This window comes from Calypte anna, chromosome 24 (assembly GCF_003957555.1).
Source record: "Calypte anna isolate BGI_N300 chromosome 24, bCalAnn1_v1.p, whole genome shotgun sequence".
Classification (NCBI taxonomy): Eukaryota; Metazoa; Chordata; class Aves; order Apodiformes; family Trochilidae; genus Calypte; species Calypte anna.
Genome location: NC_044269.1, coordinates 5058678 through 5082580, shown reverse-complemented (window position 1 = coordinate 5082580; position 23903 = coordinate 5058678). Strand labels below are relative to the sequence as shown.

General features: G+C 45.9%; 2 protein-coding genes across 2 annotated transcripts; both read right to left on the bottom strand.

Moving 5' to 3' along the window:
• Nucleotides 1-4507: 4507 nt before the first annotated feature.
• PTS (6-pyruvoyltetrahydropterin synthase) lies at nt 4508-8572 on the bottom strand. Its single transcript, XM_030464789.1, has 6 exons — nt 8333-8572; nt 7492-7571; nt 6724-6746; nt 5743-5799; nt 5363-5433; nt 4508-4924 (listed from the first exon to the last, which is right to left on the bottom strand). Exons 1-6 carry the CDS (start codon nt 8404-8406, stop codon nt 4783-4785), a joined length of 447 nt encoding a protein of 148 aa, XP_030320649.1. The 5' UTR covers nt 8407-8572; the 3' UTR covers nt 4508-4782.
• A 2454-nt stretch (nt 8573-11026) lies between these two features.
• On the bottom strand, nt 11027-23381 carry BCO2 (beta-carotene oxygenase 2). Its single transcript, XM_008492411.2, is given in 14 exon segments — nt 11027-11140; nt 11487-11597; nt 12296-12478; nt 13228-13365; nt 15030-15197; nt 15643-15803; nt 15934-16062; nt 16966-17068; nt 17637-17752; nt 19116-19327; nt 20362-20566; nt 22367-22475; nt 22477-22544; nt 23372-23381. Coding segments are annotated over 14 exon segments (1827 nt in total).
• Nucleotides 23382-23903: the final 522 nt, after the last annotated feature.

Here is a 23903-nt window from a genome sequence, read left to right as displayed (position 1 = left end):
CAGAAGGCTGAGCTCCAGCTCATACCAACATTTCAGCAGTCATGGGTCAGAGATTTACCTTTAACTTGGCTTTGCCAGCCCAGAGGTGCCCCTAACATCAGCCCTGATTTCTGCTGGGTAAATTCTAAAGGTTCACCCCAGAATGCTGACAGCAGAGGAGCCTTGGTATTCCTGCAAACTCGACACAGAATCTGGGCTCAAGAGGAAGAAATTGTCCTGCACATCTGTGTTCCTCAGGCATTCAGTCACTAGGTGTGGTTTAAGAGAGATCAGTCCCTTTCTGAGCTCTGTCCTTCTGCTCCCCACTCAGGTTGGTTTTGTTTTTAAATGTGAGCACCTCCCTTGAGTCTGTGGCTTGCTCAAGTTTTATCCATCTCAAAAAGCCAGGGTTTGCACCAAAGAAAAGATGCTCCTTCCTCTCAAGTGTAAACTTTCACTTGTTTCATCCTCATTTCTCCTTATTTCCCTGTTTCCTGGTGGTTTGTACAGCAATTGGTTTGTAAAGTCTGAACTCCCAGTCACAACTTCACAGATGAAATTTTAACCAGGTAGTGCCTGGAATGCTCCAGTAACTGAATGCTGCTGCAGAACTGTGTAGGAATACATTTTTATGGCCCAGCTATTAATATTGGCATCTGCTTCCCAGGCAGGGTAATCAGCAGAGATCTGGGTATGTTTTATCTTCTGCTATTGCAGTGCAAAACACACAATAAAACCCTTATTAGCACAGTAAATACTGTTCAGTTTTAATCTCACTCTTGATATGGCTCTCATAAGATTACAGCTCTTTGCCTTGGATTACACATACAAAAACCCTTCTAAACATCCTCGAGGCAACTCCCATTTACCATAATATCAAAGAACCCAGGGCATTAAAGCCATTCAGTTCAGCTCCAGAGAGGTGAGCTCCCTCCTGCTGGCTTTGTCCTCCCACCCTCATGGCTCCATTGTACCTCCAGACCAATAAAAAGGATATTTGAGTGGGGAAAGCACACAAACAGGAGCCCAAGGAGTGGCTTTGCCATCCAACAGCTCTCCTTTTAGGTGTGTGGTATGGCCATCTGCCTTTCCCACCAGTCCTGGCCTGCCTGAGCACACAGAACACAGAATAAGACACAAAACCTCTCAGTTTGGTTTTTTTTTCAGGAACATCACTGTCCCTCCAGCCCAAGGCTCTGCTCCCAGTGCCCTTCCCTCTGCCCTCTGAGGCTGCTGCTGAGGGGTCCAGAGCCCAAGTCTGAGGAGCAGCTGGGGAACTGGGATTGTCCAGCCCAGAGAAAAGGAGGTTGGGGAGGAACCACTCCCTACAGCTCCCTGAAAGGAGGGATGCTGAGGGACCTGCTTTTAGTGGTGGCCTTGGCAGTGCTGGGTTAACAGTTGGACTTGGTGACCTTGAAGACCTTTTCCAACCCAAACAATTCCCTGACAGCCTCCAGCTCACTTCTCAGTGCCCTCCCCAGCCTTTTCCAGGACAAAGCTGGGTGCTCCCTCTTGCTTCATTTAACCCCTTAACCCCCTCCCAAGCCACTGCCAGTCGTGGGCTCTGAAGCAAGCAGAGCTCAGAGGTTCTGTGAGCACCTCTGCAGCTTTCATTGCCTTCCAGGTACTGTGCACATACACAAAAAGCCACCTCACAGGGACAAACTTCAGCTGAGGAATTGCAAGGTCCTGCCAGGTGTCTGAACTCAAGAGGAACAGCTCCTGGTTGGGGGCTCCAGGTCCCACACACAGTTCCTCATCAGAAGCAATGCCTGGATTATTTATTAACTTGGTCATTGTTGGGGCAACAATGAACTCCAAATAACAGGCTGGGGAGTGGCATGAGTTGTAGAACTCCTGTCAGTCCTGAGCTGATGGTTTTCACTTTGCTTCTCCTTTTGTAATGAGGTCCCTTTTTTCCCTGATGTCAGTAGAACATGATCAGTTCCCACCTCCCAGAACACAAAAGCTGGGGCTGAGCACTGCTTTGCAACCTCAGGAAAAAAGAGTGAGTCTCTTTCTCCTTGCAGTGAGGCAGAATGGGAATAAATGTTCCCAAGAAACAGAGCCAAATGGGGACATCAGCTGAGGCACAAGATGAAGTGCAGTGCATGTGATGATCAATGTGACCCAACCTCCTGCACAGTCCCATTTGCCCAGTCCCTGCCCTGCCAGAACTCCTCTTCTATGTAACCTGATGATTTCTCTTTCCATAGGACAGGAAGGCAGAATTGGGTCTTCCCTCTCTGTCCTTACTCAGCACAGCACAGTTCTGGTCCTGCTGCCCTTCTATCACTTGTTCAATTCACATGCACAAAGCCAGATGGTTTGCTCCTGCAGTAGCTCCTTGGGATCAGCTTTGACCCTTTTTAGTTGCTGTCTTCAACCCCATCCCTCACCTGAACAGTTCTCCTTCAAAGAATTTCATCACTCAGTAACTAAATTACAGCACGAGAGGTGCTTAATGTTTAATTATGGGCTTTAATTCTCTCCCAACCTGTGAATCTGGAAGCTGATCCCTACAGAGACTTCCCTACTTGGAGCTCACAAGCACCTCCCTCTGAGTGGGTAAGGACAAAATACACTTTAATTTCTTGAGCTGCAGGCACATCCAACTCCAGCTCTGATGCTGCCAGCTCCCTTCACCCAAGACATTACCCACTCAGCTCATTTACCTCCCTCTCCCCAGAGCTGCTTCCATTTAAACCAGAGAGACCAGAGATACATCTCCAACATGCAACACAGCAAGAAATGCAACTGCCCAAGCTATGGGGGGACTTTGTCAGGGCTGTGCTGTCAAAGCAGCCCAAGATCAGGAATCTATGTTAGCTTTTTTCTGGCCCAGCACCTGACTTGATGTAAATATCAATAATGGGCTGTGCTACACAGATATAGCCATTTGTATGCTTGGTTTTTGTCAACAGCTAAATTACTCCGGTGATAAAGGCTCCTGACTCACTGAAGACACCAAATGCTCTGTGAATCACCACAGCAGATTATTATCCAGTGTGATTTACATCATTTCAGCAAACAGGAATGATCACACCACTGTACCACAGAGCAGCAGGCACAGTCAGATAAGCTGCAAAACCTCCCTGTCCAGAGACCACAATGAAAAAAGAATGACAGGTTCCTCATTTGTGAGGACAAAAAAAAAAAAAAAATAAATAAAAGGGGAGAGAAAAGCAGCAATAGTGTGTCAACACTGAGCTGTCTTCATCTGAGGCACAGAGCAATCTGTCCCCATGTGACACTGAAATGAACCTTCAGCCAAACCTTGTGCCAGAGCTCCCATGTCAGAGGTTGCACAGAATATTGAGACATCCCTGATCTCCAGACCTTTCTTACTATTCCTTTTCCAGAGCTTATCCACAGCTCTGGTGGATCGAGGCAGGAGACAGCACAGAACTGTTCATCCTCACACAAAGCAGTCACAGTTTAAAAGAAAGCAGTCAGAAGTATTTCTGAAACAGTAAAAACTACTCACAGAACTGGTAACTACAAAGAGATCCTTTACCCAGCCCTTACTGGAGTGCAGCCAAGGTTAACAATTAGGCAAGCTCCATTAAACCTTTCTAAACAGTGCTGTTTGCTACCATTATTCAGATGCACATTTTCCTTGTAAAGCAAGGGAATTACTCCCCTGGATAACACTTTCTAATTACATGTGTTAAGTCATTCTTCATGACCACACCTAATCACCCTTCAGGATGTTGCTCCTGAGATAAGAAGAATCAGTATTGCCACTTCTGCCCCTGGATCTTCCAGCTGTTAACCACAGCAACTGTACCCAACCACTCAGCTCCAGAACTGGTTTTACATCCCCTTCAAGAACTTCACTTTCACAGCACATCTGCAATTTCAGGAAATCTTAAGGGGTAGGAACCTGCAGCCCTGATGCAGAGCCAGTGCTTCTTTTGTCTCCAAGGCCTTTGTAGCAGGGGATTCTGGTGATGAAAATAAAACTTCCCTAAGGAAAATATGCTTTACCTGGCTGCTGCTGCTGCCAACAAGGCTTCAGTAGATATGGGCTCAAGGTACCACAGGTCCTCCCCTAATATTTCAGCTGTCCATGCTGAGCTGCAGGATGGAGTCTCCCGTAGCAGGGCTGGCTCCTCAGCAAGATGAGGATTCCATCTGCACCAGGGAGTATCAAAGAAGTGAGCACTTGCACTACAATCAGACAAACCCAGCCAGAATTTTCTCAGATTAACAGCATTCTATCATCAAACCTTCAACAGAGTATTTAAGGGCTTATTCTTGACAACTTCCACTTCCACCCACACGTCAGGGCACTCTGGGGCTGCAATGTTCTCACTTCAGAGTTTCCTCAGCTGATTCCCCATGCTGATTCTCAACAACATCCTGTTCTCTTTAGCTGCAGTTTGGATGGGGAACTGCTTTGTAAGCAACTACACTGCTCACCATCCCAGTCCATGCAGAGAAAGACCTGTTAGCCATGAGAAGAAATAAGCCTGTAGCACAGGAAAAAAAAAATATATCAAAGCCTTTTCTGACTGGAGAGGACACACGTTTTGCCAGGCTTTCTTCTCTCTAGAAAGCTGCTTTATTTACCATGGCACAGTTGTACACTTCACATCAGCTTGGTTCTCTGGGTTTGCAAAACAGGAATGTCTTGAGAAAAAGCAGACAAATCAGCAAGTCCTGAGAACCCAAGGTGCAAGATGCTGCAAGGATCCTGGGGAAACATCTGTAATTTGTCCTTAGGTAATGCAGGACCCATTGGCACCCACTGATCTGATTCTGCAGCAGCCTTTCTGACCAGCTGAGCTGAGGATCATCTTACTTCTCAGAGATTGTTTCTTCTCCTTTGTAAACAACAACGTTCTGGTCCGTTTCATAGACTTTGACTTTATAAAGAGTTCCTGTGGGCAGGAGCTTCTTGAGGTTTTCCCAGATGAATACTGCAACATTCTCTGTGGTGCTAAGGGCAAAACATGAGCAGATTCAGAACTGACAGCAATATTTGAGGGAGCTGTAGCCAGGGGGGATGCTGAAGGCCACAGGGAGCCATGTGGGCAGCTTTCACATGGTGACACCCTGAATGCAAGTGGGACTCGAATCCTCAGCAGCACCCATGGATGAAATGAGGTTTAATTAACAGGACAAATCTGTCTCCCCAGGCTGTTCACAAGGCAGACTCATGTGCCAAGTGCTAGTTTGTGATGGGCTCCTCAGACATGAGCCAGTGATGCCCTCCTGGGTACAAGGGACCCATCCTGGCACAGGGCAGGCAACAGGCACAGATCTGTGTCACTGGGGTGTTGCACACACAGGGGTCAAGGCTGCTCTTTCAGGTTTAGGACCAAGCCCTTAAGACTATTCCTGGACCCTGATGCCCCAAGGAGTCTCCATCACCCACCTCACAACCTCAGCAAAGTAAGGCACATCCTTATCCAGGTTTTTGTGGTCAAGTGGTTCCATGATCGCCTCCTGCAGGAAAAAAAAGTAAGGGAATCTTGTCCTGGATACACAGTGGACTTGAGGTTCAAATTTCCAAGCACCTGGGATTGGAATAAGGCAACAATACTTTTAAAAAAGTGTAAGAGCCCTGCATCTCCCAGTTAGCTTCCTAGCTGGAGACACATCACAGTGCTAAAGCATTTTAGTCTTAAATCATTCTTTAATTTCTTCTTTATTTCCTACCATCATCAATTCCCCATGTCTCTGCCCTGGTACTAACCAAGCTGCTAAGCTCTATCCAATTCTCCCAGGGGATGAGTAGGAAAGCAGTGCTGTTACCTGCATGTATTCTTTCAGGTCTGTCAGGTTTATAACCATTCCTGAGACAGGGTCAATCTGCAGGGAAAACAAAAGTGAGATTAGTAGCCTAGCTACACATCCTGATTACCAAGGCTGCCATGAGCTTGTGCAAACCAGACTGAGAATATCTCTGCACCCAGGACACCAAAGCCACAAGAAAATTTTCTTTTCACCTTCACACACCGAGCTCCAGCACTACAAACCATGATGTTCCCAAAGGCAAGATACAAACAACTCCACTGCCTCATAAAAGCTGAGACCAGGAGGGAAAACCTCACTGAAATGTTTGGTCTTCAAGCAACAATCTAGCACAACCATAAGTAGCAAAACAGGCACTAAAATGCTGGGTTGAACAAACAGGGACAAAACAGAGACCATCCTCCCATCTGGAGAAGGCACAGCCCCAGGAACAAATCAGCCTCATAGCTCACAGGATATTTGGGGAATGCAGAAAGAAGAGGCTTTAGAATTTTACTGTCAGATCTGAATAGAAACCCTGAACTGGAAATGCTCAGAAAGTTGCTTGGAAGCCATCAAAACCAAAGGACTGCCTGAACCACTCTGCAGAACACATAGAACAGTGACAGGATGAAGAGTGAAAAACAACTGCAAAAGCAGAGTTTCCTTTTATATTTGTGTATGGCAAAATACCCTGATAAAAGATCACAGAGAATCACTTACTGGAAGTGCTAAGTCTCTCTGTGGCTCAGGAATCATCCAAAAGTGTCCCCCAGATCTGAGCAGAGCCTACATGTTCTGGGAGCTGGGTCTTGGACTTAAATATGGTCCCCTCTATATCCTAAAGCAGTGATTATGGAAAATCTTCTTCTACAATGATCTGCACAGCATTTCCACAAATACCCTGGGAAACCCAGCAACTGAGGTAGAGTCCTGTGTAAGACAGGGACCCTTCTATCCCTGTGGGAATGGGAATGGGGAAAAAGTGCTGCTCACACTTACCTCTCCCCGCACAGTGACTATCACTGGAAAAAAGAAAATATCAGGTCATGATGACACCACAAACCTAATAACAAAAATTACAACTGATTGAGATGAACAACCCGTTCACTGCTAACCTACAAAGCCTGGTGCAGGCTTCCCAGCACCAATGTACTTCAAAAGCAAAAGCTGCTGTGCTTTTATGTCAGCTTTAAAACGAGGGACAGATCTTCAGTCCAGCAAGCTGCCAACCTATCATCCCTGGTCAGACCTGTAGCTTTGTAGCAGAGGTTTCAGGGTTCCTACAAGGCACAGTGCTAACCCAGGAGCCAGCCTAGGAACTGGAAAGATGTGATTCTACGTGCACAGGGTATAGATGGTAGGAGGAAAACCTGTACAAACAATATTCAAATAAAGCCTGTAGGCTGCTTAAATTGCACGTCTTTTACTTAGCAAAATCTTCATTCAAAGCACCATGATTTTGCAGATTATAAGCAAGCAGATCTGCCTCACAAAGTGATATTTTGAGATAAATATTTATTACCTACTTAATAGCATGCTAATCCAAGCTTAAACCCCTTGTTTCCACCATGGTTCAACCCTCCTGCTGCAGACAGTTCCTTATAATTCTAAAAAAAACCCAAAAGCAGCCACTAAAAGCCCCAGCAGACAGCTGAGACACAAGACTGGTCCAGCTCTCCCATATTTTACTCCACATCCATCCTCAGCCTGCCTGGGAGCAGCCTCTGGCCATGAGCACCTGAATAAGCATGGAAATCACCTCCTTACCTTTATAGTTGTGGCCATGGCCATTTGGATTGTTGCATTTCCCAAACAGCTTCAGGTTTTCTTCATCACTCAGTGATTTGCTGTGAGACACAGACACAGTGTTTCAGGATCCATTGCAGATGTCTGTGGCTTCCCAGCTCTTCCATCAATTCACTTTTCCCAAATTTTACCCATTAGCTTTTCCTACTCAGGAGGCACAAAAGGAACTGGGTGAGTATCTGGCCCAGGAAAAGATGCTGTTGACAACAGGGTGTTTTTTTCTGTAGTTTTGTGTTTATATATGCAGGTTTTTAACAACTAATACCTAATACCACTTCTGTATAAACACAAACAGCTGCTCACATACAAACATGGCCAAATCCCTGGGGCTCCTGGGAGGAAGTGCCTGGAGCAAACTATGCAGATTATTATTTATCATTAACTAACAAAGCTTAGGAAGCTTCCCCAAGAAGCAGAAAGGACGAGTTCCCTCTGTGAAGCTTTTCTTTGAAGAAATTCAAGTGTCCATTGCAAGCAGTGGCTGACACTCTGTAGGAATATGGAATTTTCGAGGCCAGGAGGCAGCAGAGGAGGTGCAGAATTCGTCCCGTTTCAACCCAAAACTTCCCTTCCCCTTAACACAAGTTAAGCACCGGTATCCCAAACCAGGACGGGATGCTCCGGGATGCAGGGAACGAGCTGAGCCGAAGGAGACCCGGGAGGCTCCGGCTCCCCCCCCGCACCACGGACGCTCCCGGGGGGAAAAGCCGGGATCAGGAAGGGAAAGCCGGGATCCTGGAGGGAAAGCTGGGATCCCGCGGGTCTGCCCGCATCCCGGAGCGGCGGTACCGGTGCCGCTCACCTGTGCAGCCGGTGGCAAGCGCTGAAGGAGACGCTGCGGGAGATCCGCGCCAGACGCGCTGCGGGAAGCGCCATGGCGGAACCGCGCTGGGCAGCGCTTGCGCGGGTCGGGTTCCATCCGGGTTGCGGGGCGGAGCGGTGCCTCGGCTCGGCTCGGTTCGGCAGAGCCGACGGGGGGGTCCTAAGCCCTTCCCCCGTGGGTCTCCCTGCGGTTCTCGCAGGCGTTCGGGGGAGCGGCAGCCTGGTCCCGCCGGGATGCGCAAGGGGACAAAGTGCTGGCTGCTCCAGCTTGTCCCCTCCTTGTCCCCAGCTCCTGTCTCCTGCCCGCGATACTCATATGAACGAGGGGTACAGAGAGAAAATGAACAGGGCTGTTGAAGAGTGACAGCCCCACCAAACCGGGGTATCGTCTGAGCTGGGATTTCATTTAGGGAATGATTTTGGGTGGAAGTGTACAACTCTGAAGCTGTGAGCCCAAAAAAAAGGAGCTTGATGGGTCTCTACAGCATGGCAGCTCCTGAAAGCTATGTCATTAAAATAGGGAATGGCAGCAGCTCTGATCGGTTTGAGCTGCTGCAGCAAACGCTTTCCCACACCGGCTGCTGACAGCTCATTTCTTGCAGTTTCATTGTGCATTGGCTTAAACTGGAAGGTCTCTGAGAACAGCTACCAACATCATGGGGAAGAATTGGCTCTGAATGAACAGAATGTGAGACTGAAAACCATACATTACACTTTCCAGTGCAAATTGCTGTTGTTCATCTGTGTCCAGTGGTACTGGGAGAAGTGATGCTGCTGAATACCAACGAGCCAACCTTTCTGCTTAGTTCAAATTCTGATTTAGAATTCCCTTTCTATCTTGGCAAACTAATTTGACCCCCTGGGTGAGCCTGACAGACTCGAAGGACTGCACTTGTTAATAACATTCATGGAGTTCAAACAGAGGGATCCATAAAGTGTGATTGAGACTCAGAAAGCTTTGTGAGATGGGGTGGGACCTCAGTTCTGCAGTGCTTGAACATCTGCATGTTTCCTTAATTCCTGGAAGTCATTGGTGCCCCAGGAATAACAGAATGTATCTGCACCTTTGACTGAGTGGGGAAAATCCAAGCCTCAGGGCAGATTCTCCGTGAGAGGAGCAGGAGAAAATAGAGCTCTGAAGGTGGTGGTGTAAAGCCTGTGTGTACAGAACCCAGCCAGGGGCTAGGATTGCGTGCTGTTGGAAGTACAGCTGCAAAAACCCAGAACAGGCTTTGCAGAGCAGAGCATTTACTGATCTGCAGCTCTGCCTTGTCCACTTAGAGGGTTTTCAGGTGAAACTGCCTCTCCCCGAGAAAGTTTCAAAAAGGAGCAGCAATGGTGACAGAACTCTGCCCACTTCCTCAGCATCATTCCAGGGGGTTGTTTCCTCCCGCTGTGTGTGAGAGGCTACAGGAAGGGAATTCCAGTGGCTGACGTGGGAATTTACAGGCAGGGGACTCGGCTGGGACAGCAGAAACGGGAGGTGTTTGCCATCTAGTGATCAGCTTCGGCAGCTCTGCCTTCCCCAGCCTGCAGCCCTGCTCTGGGATGCTCACTTCTCTCCCTTGCCTTTTCCCAGGACCTGTAAGGAAGTTGAAGAAAAGTCAGAGAGAGATAAAGTTGGGTTGTTTGGGTAGAGGGACTCCGCTCTGATTTGGTTCTGTTCTCTCTGGGCTGGCCTCCAGATGGGGAGTCAAAAAAAAACCCCAAATAAAAATCCCCGAAACAAACCACAAAACACAAAGCAGCTTTGCAAATAGGAAGCAAGGACTTTCCTTCAAAACTCAGGGAACGTTTTTGCCCAAGGATGTGACCCAAAACATTCTCCAGGCTTCTCACAACAAAGCAATTTAAAAATTCCTTCAGCCAAGAGGGGAATCCATTCTCCTGTAAACAGTCACTTTGCAGTGGCCTTAAGGAGCCTGCAAGTAAATGTCTATAGGGGGCTTCCTTCAGCACATCTCTTCACCTACACAAGAGCTGGAGGAGCCTGGATGAAGAAGCAAGCATCCAAAAGGGTGCTTGGGTCTGATCTGCTCAACTCAGAGCAAAAGGATGCCAAGGCCCTAAGGGAGTTCTGTGTGTTTCATACTTGTTGAGTTGGGAGGAGGGCAGAAAACCTCAGGCTGCAGAGCTGCACCCAGCAGGAGCTTGGTGGAGATGTCTTGTGCATGTCCATGGGACCATTTAAAATAATAAAGTGTGTGCCAGGGTTGCAGCTGCTGCCTCTTGGGGCACAGCACTAAGCTGGGTCTGGTGAGGGCAAGAAAAGAAAGGAAGAAACTTCACAAGGTTTTATTTGAGGGATCTATTAGTGTACAGAGGAAAAGCACTGGAAGTACAGCTTCTGTGGGTGCATCTACTTTCTGGAGTTCACTGAAGGCAATCTTTATGCAATGAGGATGAAATTACATCCCTTTACTGGGCCTACCTGTTGCTACTTGGCTTTACTCCTCTCTTCTTTACACACTTCAGCCAAAGTTACTGCCCTAAGCACTGATATTCTCTTCCCTTCAGAGTGCATTGCTGCCAAGGGAAGGGGATGGTCATCAGACTTTCCACTTTGTCCCTTGGAAGCCTTAAAGCATGGCAGGCTTTGTGAACTGCTGCTCTTTACATAATGCAGAGGTGGGAGGTAAAAGGAAGCAGTTAGATGAGGTGACAAAGTCTTCAGTCAGTGGGAGGTAAAGATACCATGGAACCCATAAGGCATTTGCACTGCGACCTCTGCTCGGCCCAGTTCTCTGAAGGTCTCTGCATCCAGGACAAGCAGGAAAGCACTTTGATTCTGCAGGATGGAAAGGAAGAATGAATATCCACACTGAACTGCCACTGTCCAACCCACTAGGTCTGTAAGACACGAGAGAGCCCAACTGCACAACCAGAGCATACAGATTAAACCTGTAGAACACTTGGCCAGAAGCTCTGGTACTCACAGGTGCCACTCAAGCAACACTGACATTCCAGGGACCACTCCTACTTGAAGCTTCCCTGGCTGTGCTTGGCAATTGCAGAGGCACAAGCCTTGGGGAATGCATGCTAGGACTACCTGCCAGAAAGCCCCACATTCAGTTTTGTGGTTTAGAAACTCTACCTCACACTGTGTGACTGACAGAGCAGTAGCACCAAGTTACCTCAGTGGGGGAGACCACCACAGACAAGATGACTCCACTGTCTTCTGCCATGGCATTGGGCACTGGCACAAACACAGGTTCTGAGGGGTAGCATCCATCCTCCTGCCAAACCTAACAAGCACAACAACATTGGGATGTGTTTCATTTCATTAGTACTTGTCTACTACAATTAGCAGAGTTGCAAGTGGAGTGCTCCCCCCAGAGATACCCAGGCATACACTCTGTGCTCTAAGAAACCTATAGTGCAACCTTCTAATTAATGCTTCTGATTCCAGTAGTATGATGGTGCCATTGTTGTGGCAGCATGTCCATTGTGCCCTCATGGGAACAGGCAGTGAAAAGAGTCCCTATTACTCATTTTATCCTACAGTTTGCACTGGCACAGCTAGAAGCTCAGGAAACACCAGAATCCCAGCTAGCACCTTCACATCACCCTTGTGCAGAGCATGCTGTGCCCAGGCAGAGTGGTGAGAGATGCCCTGGCAGCAGAGAGAACTGTCACCAACCCACCTGAGAGCAGAGCTGCTGCAGGCACAGCTACAGCAACCCAAAGCTCTGCTGAAGCAAGGCATTCTCACTGCAAAATGCAGTAAGTGTTACCAAATCTTGTTTGTTAAGTGTGCCACATTCATGAGGTGCTAACTGGGAGGCAAAATTAAGACTGTCATCCCAGACCCATCTGAAAGAAGACTCCTAAAGAGTAAAGGATGCATCTTCCAGGCCAGTACAGTGGAACAGCTCCCATTGCTGGGAAAAAAAAAAAAGGAGAAAACAAAAAAAGAAGAAAAAAGAATCTCACTTCACCTCACCTTGAAATTCTTGGTCTCTATGTCAACCTTGACCAAGGAATCCCCAACCAAATGCCGAAAGCCACATCCATAGAAGTACCTGTACTTCCTCCCATTGCACCGGGAGTAGTTGATCTGGGGGAACTCCAGGCCCCCAAACTTTTCAAAGTCATCAGAGTAAAGATTTTCGTGTGTGCACCAGACCTAGGAGGAGTATGGATTACAGAAGGGTCAGTTTAGCTTTGAGTGGGCAGAAGAGCTGATTTGTGCCCACTACACAACCACTGGGGAAAGGTGGAGGCACCAATCCAAACCTGGCTGCCTCATCTCTTTCACCCAAAGAACTAACTAAACATCCCAGACCTTGGAAACTTCAAGGATCAGTGTTATGTGAAAAGCAGGAGCAAGTACAAGTCTTCCTGCACTGCTAGCTCAGAAAATCCCAGGTCCAGCACTATCTGTACACACAGCTACAACTCCTCTCAGAGCAGACAACACCAGTTCTATACCACCAAACACCCTGTCCTGGAAGCAAAGAGCAGTTCTGTGCACAGGTGAAAGCATGAAGGATTTTGTTAACAAAGAAGCTGAAGTTTGGCCAATTATTATAACAGCTCATAATACAGGTCATCATTTCTGGTAGTCACCACCTCTCTCATTTGAGGTGACGTGGTGGATTCTCTGTCTCTGGAGATATTTAAAAAGAGACTGGATGTGGCACTCAGTGCCATGGTCTAGCAACCACAACGGTGGTTCAAGGGTTGGACTCGATGATCTCTGAGGTCCCTTCCAACCCAGCCAAATCTATGATTCTATGATCTTTGTACTCAAACACAAAGTCCCATCTCAGTAAGGACCAAACTTGCTTGGTGGACAAGAGAAGGTACTAGCCCAGGGTAACAAGAGTTGGAGGCAATCTCAGCACAGACATCACACCAGTCTCTAACACATACCTTGCCATCTGCATCTTTCACAGCCCTTGCCAATGTGTAAGGGAGTGGGTTCAGATTCTTACCCACAGGGGTGTCTGAGTTCACGTGCAGAGGGAGCACGAAGCGGCGAGGGAAAGCTCGGGAGATGGAGTCATAAATCTGTTGCAGAGACAGAAAGTTATGGTGACTGGAAAAGGAGAGTGGCATTTCAGGCTAAGTGCCTTTTTCAGGAGGAATTCTGAAGGTTTAGGCATTCTTCCCACCTCCCGAAATCACATTCCTCTTCCTGCTCTGTATTTTAGCAAGTTTGGGTAAGGACTCTGCTTGTTCATTTACAGTAGGAAGCAAAAAAACCAATTAATTAAATGGGTCAGCATTGCCTTCACACTAATTAATGCTGAGCTGAGTATGCAAATCAGTGTGAAATTCATGGGGGGCTGAACTGTTCAGAGAATGGCTGGAAATATCTGATTAAATGCTCTGCATCAGTCTCTAGAGGAGCCTGGATTATAAAGTGAGCAGGAGGATGCTGCTGAACCTCTGCTCAGAGCCTGGAGTGAGACAGCAGAATTATCCTCTTTCCAACCTCAGGACTTGGTGTTTGGGAAGTTCAGGAGAGTGATGGATTTACTCAGGGAACAAAGGAGAGGAATATCTGCCCTAATTGTGGCAGACATTCAGCATTCTTGGAACTCCTCTTTTCTAAATGTATGTTTTGTACAGCCATGGCAAACAGACTGCTTGTGGAACTCTGCCAGACAAAAGTATGGTTTAGTCAGCAAGCAAAAGCATGATTTGGGGAAAACAGACAAGTCATGCTCAGGCATGCCTCAGTCTTCTGGTGCAGCCAAAAATGCAGATTCTGTTCTGAAATGACTTGCACTTGGTACTTGTCAGTTAAACAGAGTGAGTGTTGAAAACACATGTTGACATAAGGACACCTTCAGACAGATCAAAGAGCAGCTCTTCTGTGCTCAGAAAAGGCTAAACAAAAATTAGAATCAGTTTGCAAAGCAAATGGTCCTATTAACACATTGCTGTACTTGAGTTCATGATCACCACAGCCTTGAAAAAAAAAAAAAAAAAAGAAAAGCAACAAGGGAAAGCAGAACAAAATTACCTATTCAGCTCAGAGCATAAAGGATGTTCAGATTTGCTGAAGAAATGCCTGATTTTCCCCCACAACATGGTGGGTTTCCAATGAACACACCTGCAGCACAGGAGATTGAAAGCACACCCACTTTTCTAGTGTATGATTTATGAAAATAATGCCTCTTACTCAGCTTTAAATTGTGCTTTTGACAGAGTTGGACATAAAAAGTGATTTATGAGTGCAAGTTTTGAGGCAAATGTGAGCAACAATGCAGGGGTTCCTGTAACCTTTGTGTTTCTGTGTGGTTGGTTTTCTGAAGTAATGCCTTTAAACATCAGGGCTTTTCTTAAGTTTGCCCTTTAGAAATAATACAAAAGCTAATTTTCAATCCTAACTTGGTGAGAAAAGGTTATAACACAGGAATATGGAGAATGAGTATCTTTAAAAAGGAGATTTTAAAACACAAGTACTTCTGGCAGGGTGATGGAGATGTGTGTCCCACACCAGTTTGAAAAGTTTCACAGAAACACCCCAGGGAGATGATCTGCTGAGAGATGTAAAAGGAAAGGAAAATACCAGCATCTCAACAGATCTTAGTTTCAGTTTTTTCCATCCAACCATGCTTTCTCTTCCCAGTTTACATCCCCCCATTACACCTTGCTTGAGGAAAGTTTCTCCACCAGCACGGGGCCCCTCCAGCCTCTCCACAACACACACACAGAGCTCTTACTCGATCCAGAGCTTCTCCTCTCCTCCTCAGGTTCTGCAGTTTGTAAGCAGCCAGAGTTGTTCCATCATCCTGGCAGCACAGATCAAGGACCACACAGCCATGATCCTCAAAGGCATTGATTTGATGGAAAGAAGCAAAGGGCTTACTGCACCACTGCCCTGGCAGCACCTGCAGTGACCAGGAAAGAGGCTGAATGTCTTCTCCAAGGAGCCTTCCTGCCCCTCACAGACTTCTCTTGTCTTCCTCATTTCATTCTTGGGTTTCTGTCTCGTGCCCTTGGGTAACTACAGTTATGCTTGCTTTAAAAAAAGAAGCCCAGACCTTCACTGCCATGGCTCCACCCTTACAGCATCATTCCCAGGTGATGACTGAACTTTTTATACTCTCTAGTACTTAGGAACTCTGCTGCAGTCCCAGGAACCCCAAATTGTTTATTTCTGCCTGCTCTTTGAGAGCTGGCAAAGAGAGGAAAATGCATGAAGTTATCACATTTCTAATAAACCTACACCCATGCTTATAAAGCCTGTATTGCAGTAACTCCTGGATTTATTCCTGCAGCTGGCTGCTGCCCAGCACTCTTTTCTTGGCATCCAAGCTGGCAGGATTCACCCACCTCCCCAGTGTGCTTATTCACCACATGGAAATAAGTATTGAACTGAGGCTCCCAGCTTATTCCATCAAAAATGGCTTTCCCACGGAGTTTGGAAGTGACAATCTGCAACAGATTAAGTTTGATGGGTTGCTCAATGAAAATGATGTAGTTTTCACTCATTCCTGAAAAGAAAAGGAAGGAGATAACCTTAGGCAAATAACCTGATAATCTCAGGGGTAGAGGGCAGTGAGCAGCCCTTTCTGCCTCCCAGCAGGATAAATCCTCTGAGTCTGAGATAGGAAAAATTCTCACCAAAGCTGTGATAGTAGGAGGGTTTCATCTGATTCATTGGAGCAATGGAGCAAAGCACTTTGACTCCCTCTAGTGTGTCAGTACAGTTTGACTTCTGTGGAGGAACCTGGAGGATGTTGTACCTGGATCCTGGAAAGCAGAAAAGGTGTTCAGCACCACCCAGATGTGAGACTGGCAATGCTCCTAAAACCCAACCCAGGCTCTGATCCTTTCTGTTTCTCTAGAATACTTGGGACCACAGCACAGCTGAACAGAGCAGAAAACAAAAAGGCAGTTACCAAGTCAATAAAACTATCAGCAGAGGATTACATAGAAAAATAATAAGGAAGTAGAAGGGTCTGGTAGACTGCCACGTACTTTCACTGTCTGCCATGCATACCTTGTGGTAACTTCAGAGTCTGTGATAACAGGATGAGAAAGAAACCCAAGTTTATAGTTTGTGTATAAAAGGAAATGAAAACTTTGGGCCTTGGTGATGACTGGCACTCATTTAATACATCTGAGCATATGAGCAGGAAAGAATGGCACATCTGAAGAACGATCTAGAGTCTACTTTCTGAAAACAACATGTGCTGCAGAACTAGATACTGCTTAAGCCAAAAGGAAATGAAAACAGCAAGAATGAAAAATGCCTAAAACTGGGCAACCATTCAGTGAATTGGAACCAGCCTGAGGTATCATCCTAAAGGGCAGTGGCTACTTCTCAAAATTCTTCAGATGAGGCTTCAGTGCTAGATGGGATTTTGAAAATCATTCTGTTTTCCATTAAAGATGAACAGAGGAATCTGTTGGATATTCACAGAACAAGATCAGAACCATCTGAAAGTAATTGCTGAGAGAAGCCATTTTTATGGGACATGATGACACCCTGAAAAAAAGAAGTAATCTAGCTTGCCATCATTTTGAATCAAAGAAAAACAGCAAGTTCAAGGCCTTTTTAGACACTGAAGTTCCTTCAACAACTGCTCCTTGAAGCAAGCAGAAGTCTGTACACCCCATCCACAAGCCAGTCCTGGTCATACCCATCCTTACCATTTTTTCCATAGGAATTGCCCATGTTGTATGTTGTCCCATCAGACTCATAATGAGGATGAGCAGTGGCTCCATTGACTGCAATAAATTTGCTCCAGTCTACCTGCAAAAGCCAAAGATTTCCAGCCAATACACAAGTTGCCTGCTGCTCTGTAGCAAGTCCCAATCTTTCTAAATGTTGGTTTCATTAAGGTCTGAGGAAGACAAACCTGGTGCTTACAACCCTAATGGGGGATCTGGATTTAAGCCTTCATTTTGTCTGCAATCTTCCTGAAATCCTTAAAAGTTCACTCTGTTTCTCTCTGTGTTAGTGCTACCACTAAAAGAGAGACTAAAAGCACTTCCCATTCCCTGGGAGACATGAATGTTCCTTATGGCAGAAGTGCAGACACAAGGGAATGTTAGCCAGGATCCCATGTAATAACCAGACAGACATGCATGAAAACACAGTCACTGCCTCAAAAAAATTACCAGACTTTTTTTAAAGCACCCGTAGTGAATTGATGGTATTTTCTCTCCAAAGTGGACTTTGAGTCCACTGCCTAGAGCTAGAAGGAACAGGGGAAAGGTATAATTGTGAGTACTGTTAACTCTCTTGGCTTTGCTGCTCTTAGAAATAGCAAGGAGTGATTCTCCTCTACCAAAACCCCCCCTGTCCCACCTGCCCATACCTTTTCCTTCGTTTCAAGTGTTTCTGGGTCCACTTTGTACATGAAGATGTTCTCATTGCTGACATAATAATCTCCTTTGTACACAACGTAGTTCACACTGGCATTGTCACTTGGTTCTGAAACCAAATCCTAGAGTCATACACAGCTCTGTTTAAGCTCACATTATTTAAGGTCACATTATAGCAGGATAGACATGTTTAAACAAATAAACCTATTTGCAATGACACTAATCCCTCTGTGATTGATTAGAAATATCTCACTAATCTACAAAGGCACTCAGGAAACTGCACAGGTGAGGATAAAAGGTGAAGGACTGGTTCTTGTGGAAATCACTGAAGGTAATTGTCAGACTTCACACACCCTTTGTTTCTCACCTCTTATTTCTGCATATCACCCTCCCTAAGCAAACCAAAATCCTCTCCCCTGACAGCCATCTGAAGGCTGCCACGTTTGATTTACAGGACTGGAAATGAGAGACAAGACTTGAAGCTAAAACTTGGGCTGAGGAGAGGGCAGAGACACTCTTTTTGTGACAGGACCTAGACAGGGAATACTGTTCCTCCTTGTTCTCTTTAAATCTGACTTATGGAGGTGGCTTTTGAGAGCTACACATGCACAACAGCCAGAGTTGTTCTTTCTACTCCAAAGGAAGCTGAGACTCTTTAGCCAGGTGGCTGAGGAGGGCTAAGGACAAAGTGATTCCTGTAACTAATACTGTGTCTGGGTGAACTTCAGTTCATGCAGTGAGGAACAATCTCTGTGTAGAGCCAAAGCAGCAAGGGTGTGCAGGCACAAGCTGCTGAGCTTGGAAAGAAGATGGGGAATGGAGATGGTTCTGAGTATGAGCAGTCTGAAGAGTAGAGATGACATGTTAGGACAGGGTCCATCTCCTCGGGACAGATTAGAAGCAGAAGATGGTGAAACACATGAGCAACAAGTTGCAAACTTCAGGTGTGCTCTGGTTTTAATGGAAAGTACTTTGCTTGCATTTAAGCCTATTTGTCTCTTGACGTGTGCTGAATCCCAGAGGCAATGCACCTCCATGCCCAGGCAGTGCTTTCTCTCACCCTACTCGTATCATCTCCTGTGCCCCAGTACAGGAAGGGGAGGATTAGCCCACTTAACCTACAAGCTTAGCCAGACAAGGTGTTCTAAGGGCAAAGCTGTGCCTCAGGTGGAGCAGCAGACTGTAATGCTCATTAGCAGGACTGCACTGGGGGTTTCCATAGGGAAAGATTTCTGTTGGGAATTTTCAACAAGCTCTGGAACTGAGTGAGCTAAAGAGGCACTAGAACATTAAACTGAACGTGGTTCTCCTGGCTAAGCCTCACACCAACTTTTATTTTCCTGTCGTTGTTCCAAGGGGATCATTTTCTGAGAAAAACACGGCCTCGGGATGGGCCTCTCAGGCTTCCTTACACCTCCCTTTAAACCCAACCACCAGTTCCCCCAGGAAAAAAGGCTTAAAAATCCCCTTACGTGGCATCTCAAAGCGTGACAGGAAGCGCTCAAAGACACTCTTGCATGGGTCTGGCATTGCCAGGGTCCCAAACTCAGAGAGCACGATGCGGTTGTGGCGGCTGTTGGTGAGGTAGGAGCTGCTCTGCAGGAACCGGCTGCGGTACAGCACCGAGCCGTTCTCCAGCTGGAACTGATGCAGCAGGGCCATGCCATCAAACCAGTGGTTAAACCTTCAAAAGGAGATAAATAAGAGAAGAAGAGTGGATGGCTCTGCTATGTTGTTCCCTCTCGCCTTTAGGTTTGTTGTTGTTTGTAAAAATCTGATGCCCAGAACCCAGAAACTCTTCGACGTTCATTGCCTTGGGATGAGTCTGGGAAAATGTTTACACTGAGCCAAACATCAAGGATATTGGAAGCTCTGGGACCTGAAGTTAGGCACTGACTTTCAGTGAGATTTGGGCTCCCTATAATGCTTTTGAAAGGAGACCTCAGGGACTCTATGTATAATAACCTAGAGTGGTAAAGCAGTCACTCTGCAGACTTCTGCACAGGAAACAGAAATTGTGCTTTACTGTAAAAGAAGACTGGGATTTGTTACTGAAAGCCCAGCTGCACAAGGAGCCTTTGGCTTTCAGCTCTTTGCAGGATGCTGTTCTACCTGAAACAGAATCTCTGAGACTTTGAGAAAACCTCATGGTTTGTCTCTGAGAAGATGAGCAGCCACAGCCAGCTGCTGCCATCAGCTTCATAGGAGGAAGATGTAGGCTTGTCAGCTAGCCAGAATGGCAGACTCCATTAGGCAGCAGCTGTCTTGAAATACTTTAATATGTATTTTTTTAATGAGATGGACTTTTTTCTAAAGCAGTTAACACAGTTTAGTGCAATCAACCTCACAAATCCTGCCCTGGATTTCAGAGTGCTCGTGGGATGGACTTGTGTTAATGATAAAGGGCCAGGAGTGTGGCTGCTTTAATCCCCATCTCTGCTCCCTCATTAGATCACTCTGAGTAGGTCACAGCCTCTCTGTGGCCCAGCCTCTCCAACCTGAGTAAGTTAACCATGTTCCTACTTTCAGAGAGCCCACTGAGAGTTTCCAGATGAGGGAGCAACCCTCCTTAACTGAATGATGAGCAGAGGCTTTTCTTCCTTGCCTTAAAAATAAACTACTAGGAGTCCCAAACAATGGTGAGACATTGAGAGCCCTTTAGCTTTAGGCAGAGATCAGACCAGAACCTCTTGTCAAACTCACCAAACCTGGACTTACTTCTCTTCACCAAACTCAAACTTCCCAGGGCCATTCCTCAGGAGTTTGCCATTAATCCATTTGGGAATATGTCCTTTGATCTTTGCTGGGATGGGGTGAGGAGTCTCCTCTACAGTCTGGATTAAGGGTGAAATGCATTGCAAACCTCTGGGGCTGTGGAAGGTGATTTGTTCTTTCAATGGGCTGTGCAAGGAATTCTTTAAACCTGCAAAGAAAGCAGTGAAAACAAAAAGACTGCAACTAAGATTTTCAGTTAAATCAATATACAATTATTAGAACTTGAGTTTAGATGTCTGTGAGAACAGCATCCAGCATTCTGCAAGCAGCCAAGTGTAATAGTTATTAAAACTAAAGCTATGTTCCCATAATATACCCACATGTACATAGGAAGCTGAAAATCCAGTTCAGAAATAACAACTTCACTCAAGAACTTGAACAGGGCTGGAAAAGACCTCCTGGGTCATCTCCACCCAACTGCAGTCCCAGAAAGTCTGTGTATAAAGTCTTCTTCTCTCTTCTTTGGAAGACTCCTTGTTGCCCAGCTATTAGAAAAGCAATTTGAATGTACAGAAGGGTTTTTATTCATAGGAATATACATTCAGCACTGTTAGGTGGCCTTGGTAGTTCTCCCTCTCTGGTGTTTACCACAAGTATTTAGGGTGAGCAATCGTATCACTTCCTAAGCTAAGCAAGCCAAGTTCTTCTCATTTTCCTTCTCCTGTGATAACCTTGCCATTCACATGATCATCTTAGTAATCCTTCCTGAAATTGGATCTAGTTAGAATTCAACTAGTTAGGGTCATTTCAACACATAATCTAGAACTTGGTACAAACTACAACAATGTGAAAGTTAATACCCTGTCCTACCAGACCAGAGAGAAAGAGAGAAGCATAGCAAGCTAATGTGCTATTATTCCTTCTTTTCCTTACTGTATGTGCCTGGACATCATACCTGAAAATCAGCACAAAAATCTCATTTCTGGGCTGTAATTTCCATTTTACCTCAAATCTTTAAAAACAGGCTAAAGATTTAAACTCCCTTTGGCACGTGTAACTTTTCCTCAAACCTTTTCTAAAGATTGTAAGCAATTACCACAGAATTTTCATAGCCTGGAACTCCTTGTTCATGTGCATTCAGAGAGTTGTGTGCCATGCTTTCTCTGCCTGTCATCATAGCATTTATTAGTTATATCCAGAAAAAATGGAACCACAAATCTGGCAATAGTTTCCCCACCTGCTCTGAGTAATGAGTGTTGGACAGAAAACCCTAACAGTGGATGGAGGAAACACAAAATCTCACAGAGGTAGCTGATGACACAGCCTTACACCAACTTACTAATATGTGCAGTGAAAAAGAAGCATTAAAAAATCTGTACCCATTAATGTGTTCCAGTGGCACAAGGCTGGTTTGAGAACCTTTCAGATCTTTGGATACCCCAGAAGCAATCTGATTCTGAAGGGGAGGGAAACGCCACCACCAAAGAACAGAGATTTCAGTGAATTAAGTCATGATTTGAGTTAATGCTGAGGTAACAGATCTCTCACTCTTATACCCTCCAAAAAGACAGCTCGAGCTGCACAGTGATGGCACAGAGTGCAGGGTACAGTGATGACATAAAGCCCCTTGAAGGAGCTTCCCATTTGTAGGTTCAGATCAAAGCTTCAGTAACATCACTGCTTTAAACATCCTTTCCCTTTCACAGCCCACTTACACAGCAGGCTGCCTTCCAGAGAGAATCTGCTGCCTCCTGCTTTCCCAGCTCTAACCCATCACTATCTGTTAGTAATCCCAGGCAGTCTGTGCAGTGCCCTTCCCTCTCCTGTTCATCTTTTCAATAAATAACAGAGGATTTCTGTCTAACAAACACTTCTAATCGCTTAGTTCCTAATTTCTGATCAACAGAAATTAAATTTCTCGACCTCCCCGTGTCAGCTCTTGACAGCAAAAGAAAAAAATCCTTCCAGCATGATGGGATAGAAACATTTGCTTGTTTATATATTTTACCTGGAACGAATTGCATCGTAGAGAAGAAGAAATACTTCAAACTAGCAAGCAGGAAGCTGATGGCAGACAGCAGCATTTTGGAAAACATATTCTGCTCGGGAGAAGGCATCAGGTCGGAGATGTCCAGGCAAAGGTATCGGTGCCAGGGTGATAGTGTTGTGCAGCAGCACTGATGGATCTGGTGGAGAGAGCTGCCTGACATCATCACTTCAGAATAAAAGCCAGGAATGAGTGCCTGAGGCTGGCAGAACCAGCCAGCCAGCCTGCTGCCTGCCTGCTGCCCTCCACTGCTGCAGCCAGGGCAGGCAGCACCAGGGCGTGGGGCAGCAGCTCAGGAGCACTGGGACCCTCTGGGGCCTGAGCCACTGAAAGCATACATTAAATCATACATTAAAGCATATATTAAATCATACATTAAATCATACATTAAAGCATATATTAAATCATACATTACCATTTCGTTGCTGTTTGCCAGTTGTAGCTGGGGAAATGAGAAGAACCAGGAGAAGTGTCTGTGTCCTGTGGCAGCCAGGCTTCAAGGCAATTCTTGTCTGTCCTTTTTCACCTATCCAAAAAGAAAAAGCTTTTTCTTCATTTTGGTTGAAAATCTGATTAACCATTTTGCACCTCAGAGAGCCTCGTGGCCACAGATTAGAGAGGCAAATCAGGTGGGGAAGGAGCAGGGACAGACCATACTCTGCTGTTCCAGGCTGAGATGGACCTTAGGTGGGTCCATATCTTTGGGGTGCCAGAAGGAAGCTGCCAGCCCCCTGCAAACAGACTGTGGTGGTTGTTTCCTTCATGTTGCTGAGCAGCTCTTAAGAGCTGTCCTATCCTTTGACACAGCCAGGCAGCAAGCACAGTGTTCCAGGTAGCCCTTTCCACTGTCCTTAAAACAGGACAGATTATTACTCACCCTAAATCTTCTTGCTGCAAATTAAGCTGATTTCTCCTTGTCCTTTCTGCAAGTTCCAGTGCACACCTGAGTACTGTTCTTTAAGTTACCTGTTCCCATGCCTTCCCTTGAGCGAGGTTTTCTCTAAATTAAACACTCTATGAATCCATGAACTCTTCACAGAACACGTTTTCTTCACCCTTTATGGCTTTGTTATTGATATTAAAATATGTTACTGGTAGCATTTGCTCCTCACTTCTGCCTTTTGAAAAAGGAACTGCATTCTCTGCTGTCCTCCTGCTGAATCAGTTGGATCAATATGGAGTGAGCTGGGCTGGAAGCAGATCACCACAGGTACCACCTGGGCTCACCTTTCATAAAAAAGGAGTTTTCACTGATTTTCCACTCAAGTCACACAGCCCACAGTTCCTGGCTGCTCCTATTTCTATGTAATATCATACAGGATGGTGTCAGTTGTCACAAATCTGCCATTTTTCCATATTAAGTCAGCTACTCTAAGTTAATTCTGGTTTGTTTGTTGTTCCCAAAATCATTACAAAGCAATTGTTAAGAAATTCCTCCACACCCTCTCCAGGATGGGAGATGGGCTGACTGATTTATGACTCTGTGTCCTCCTTTTTT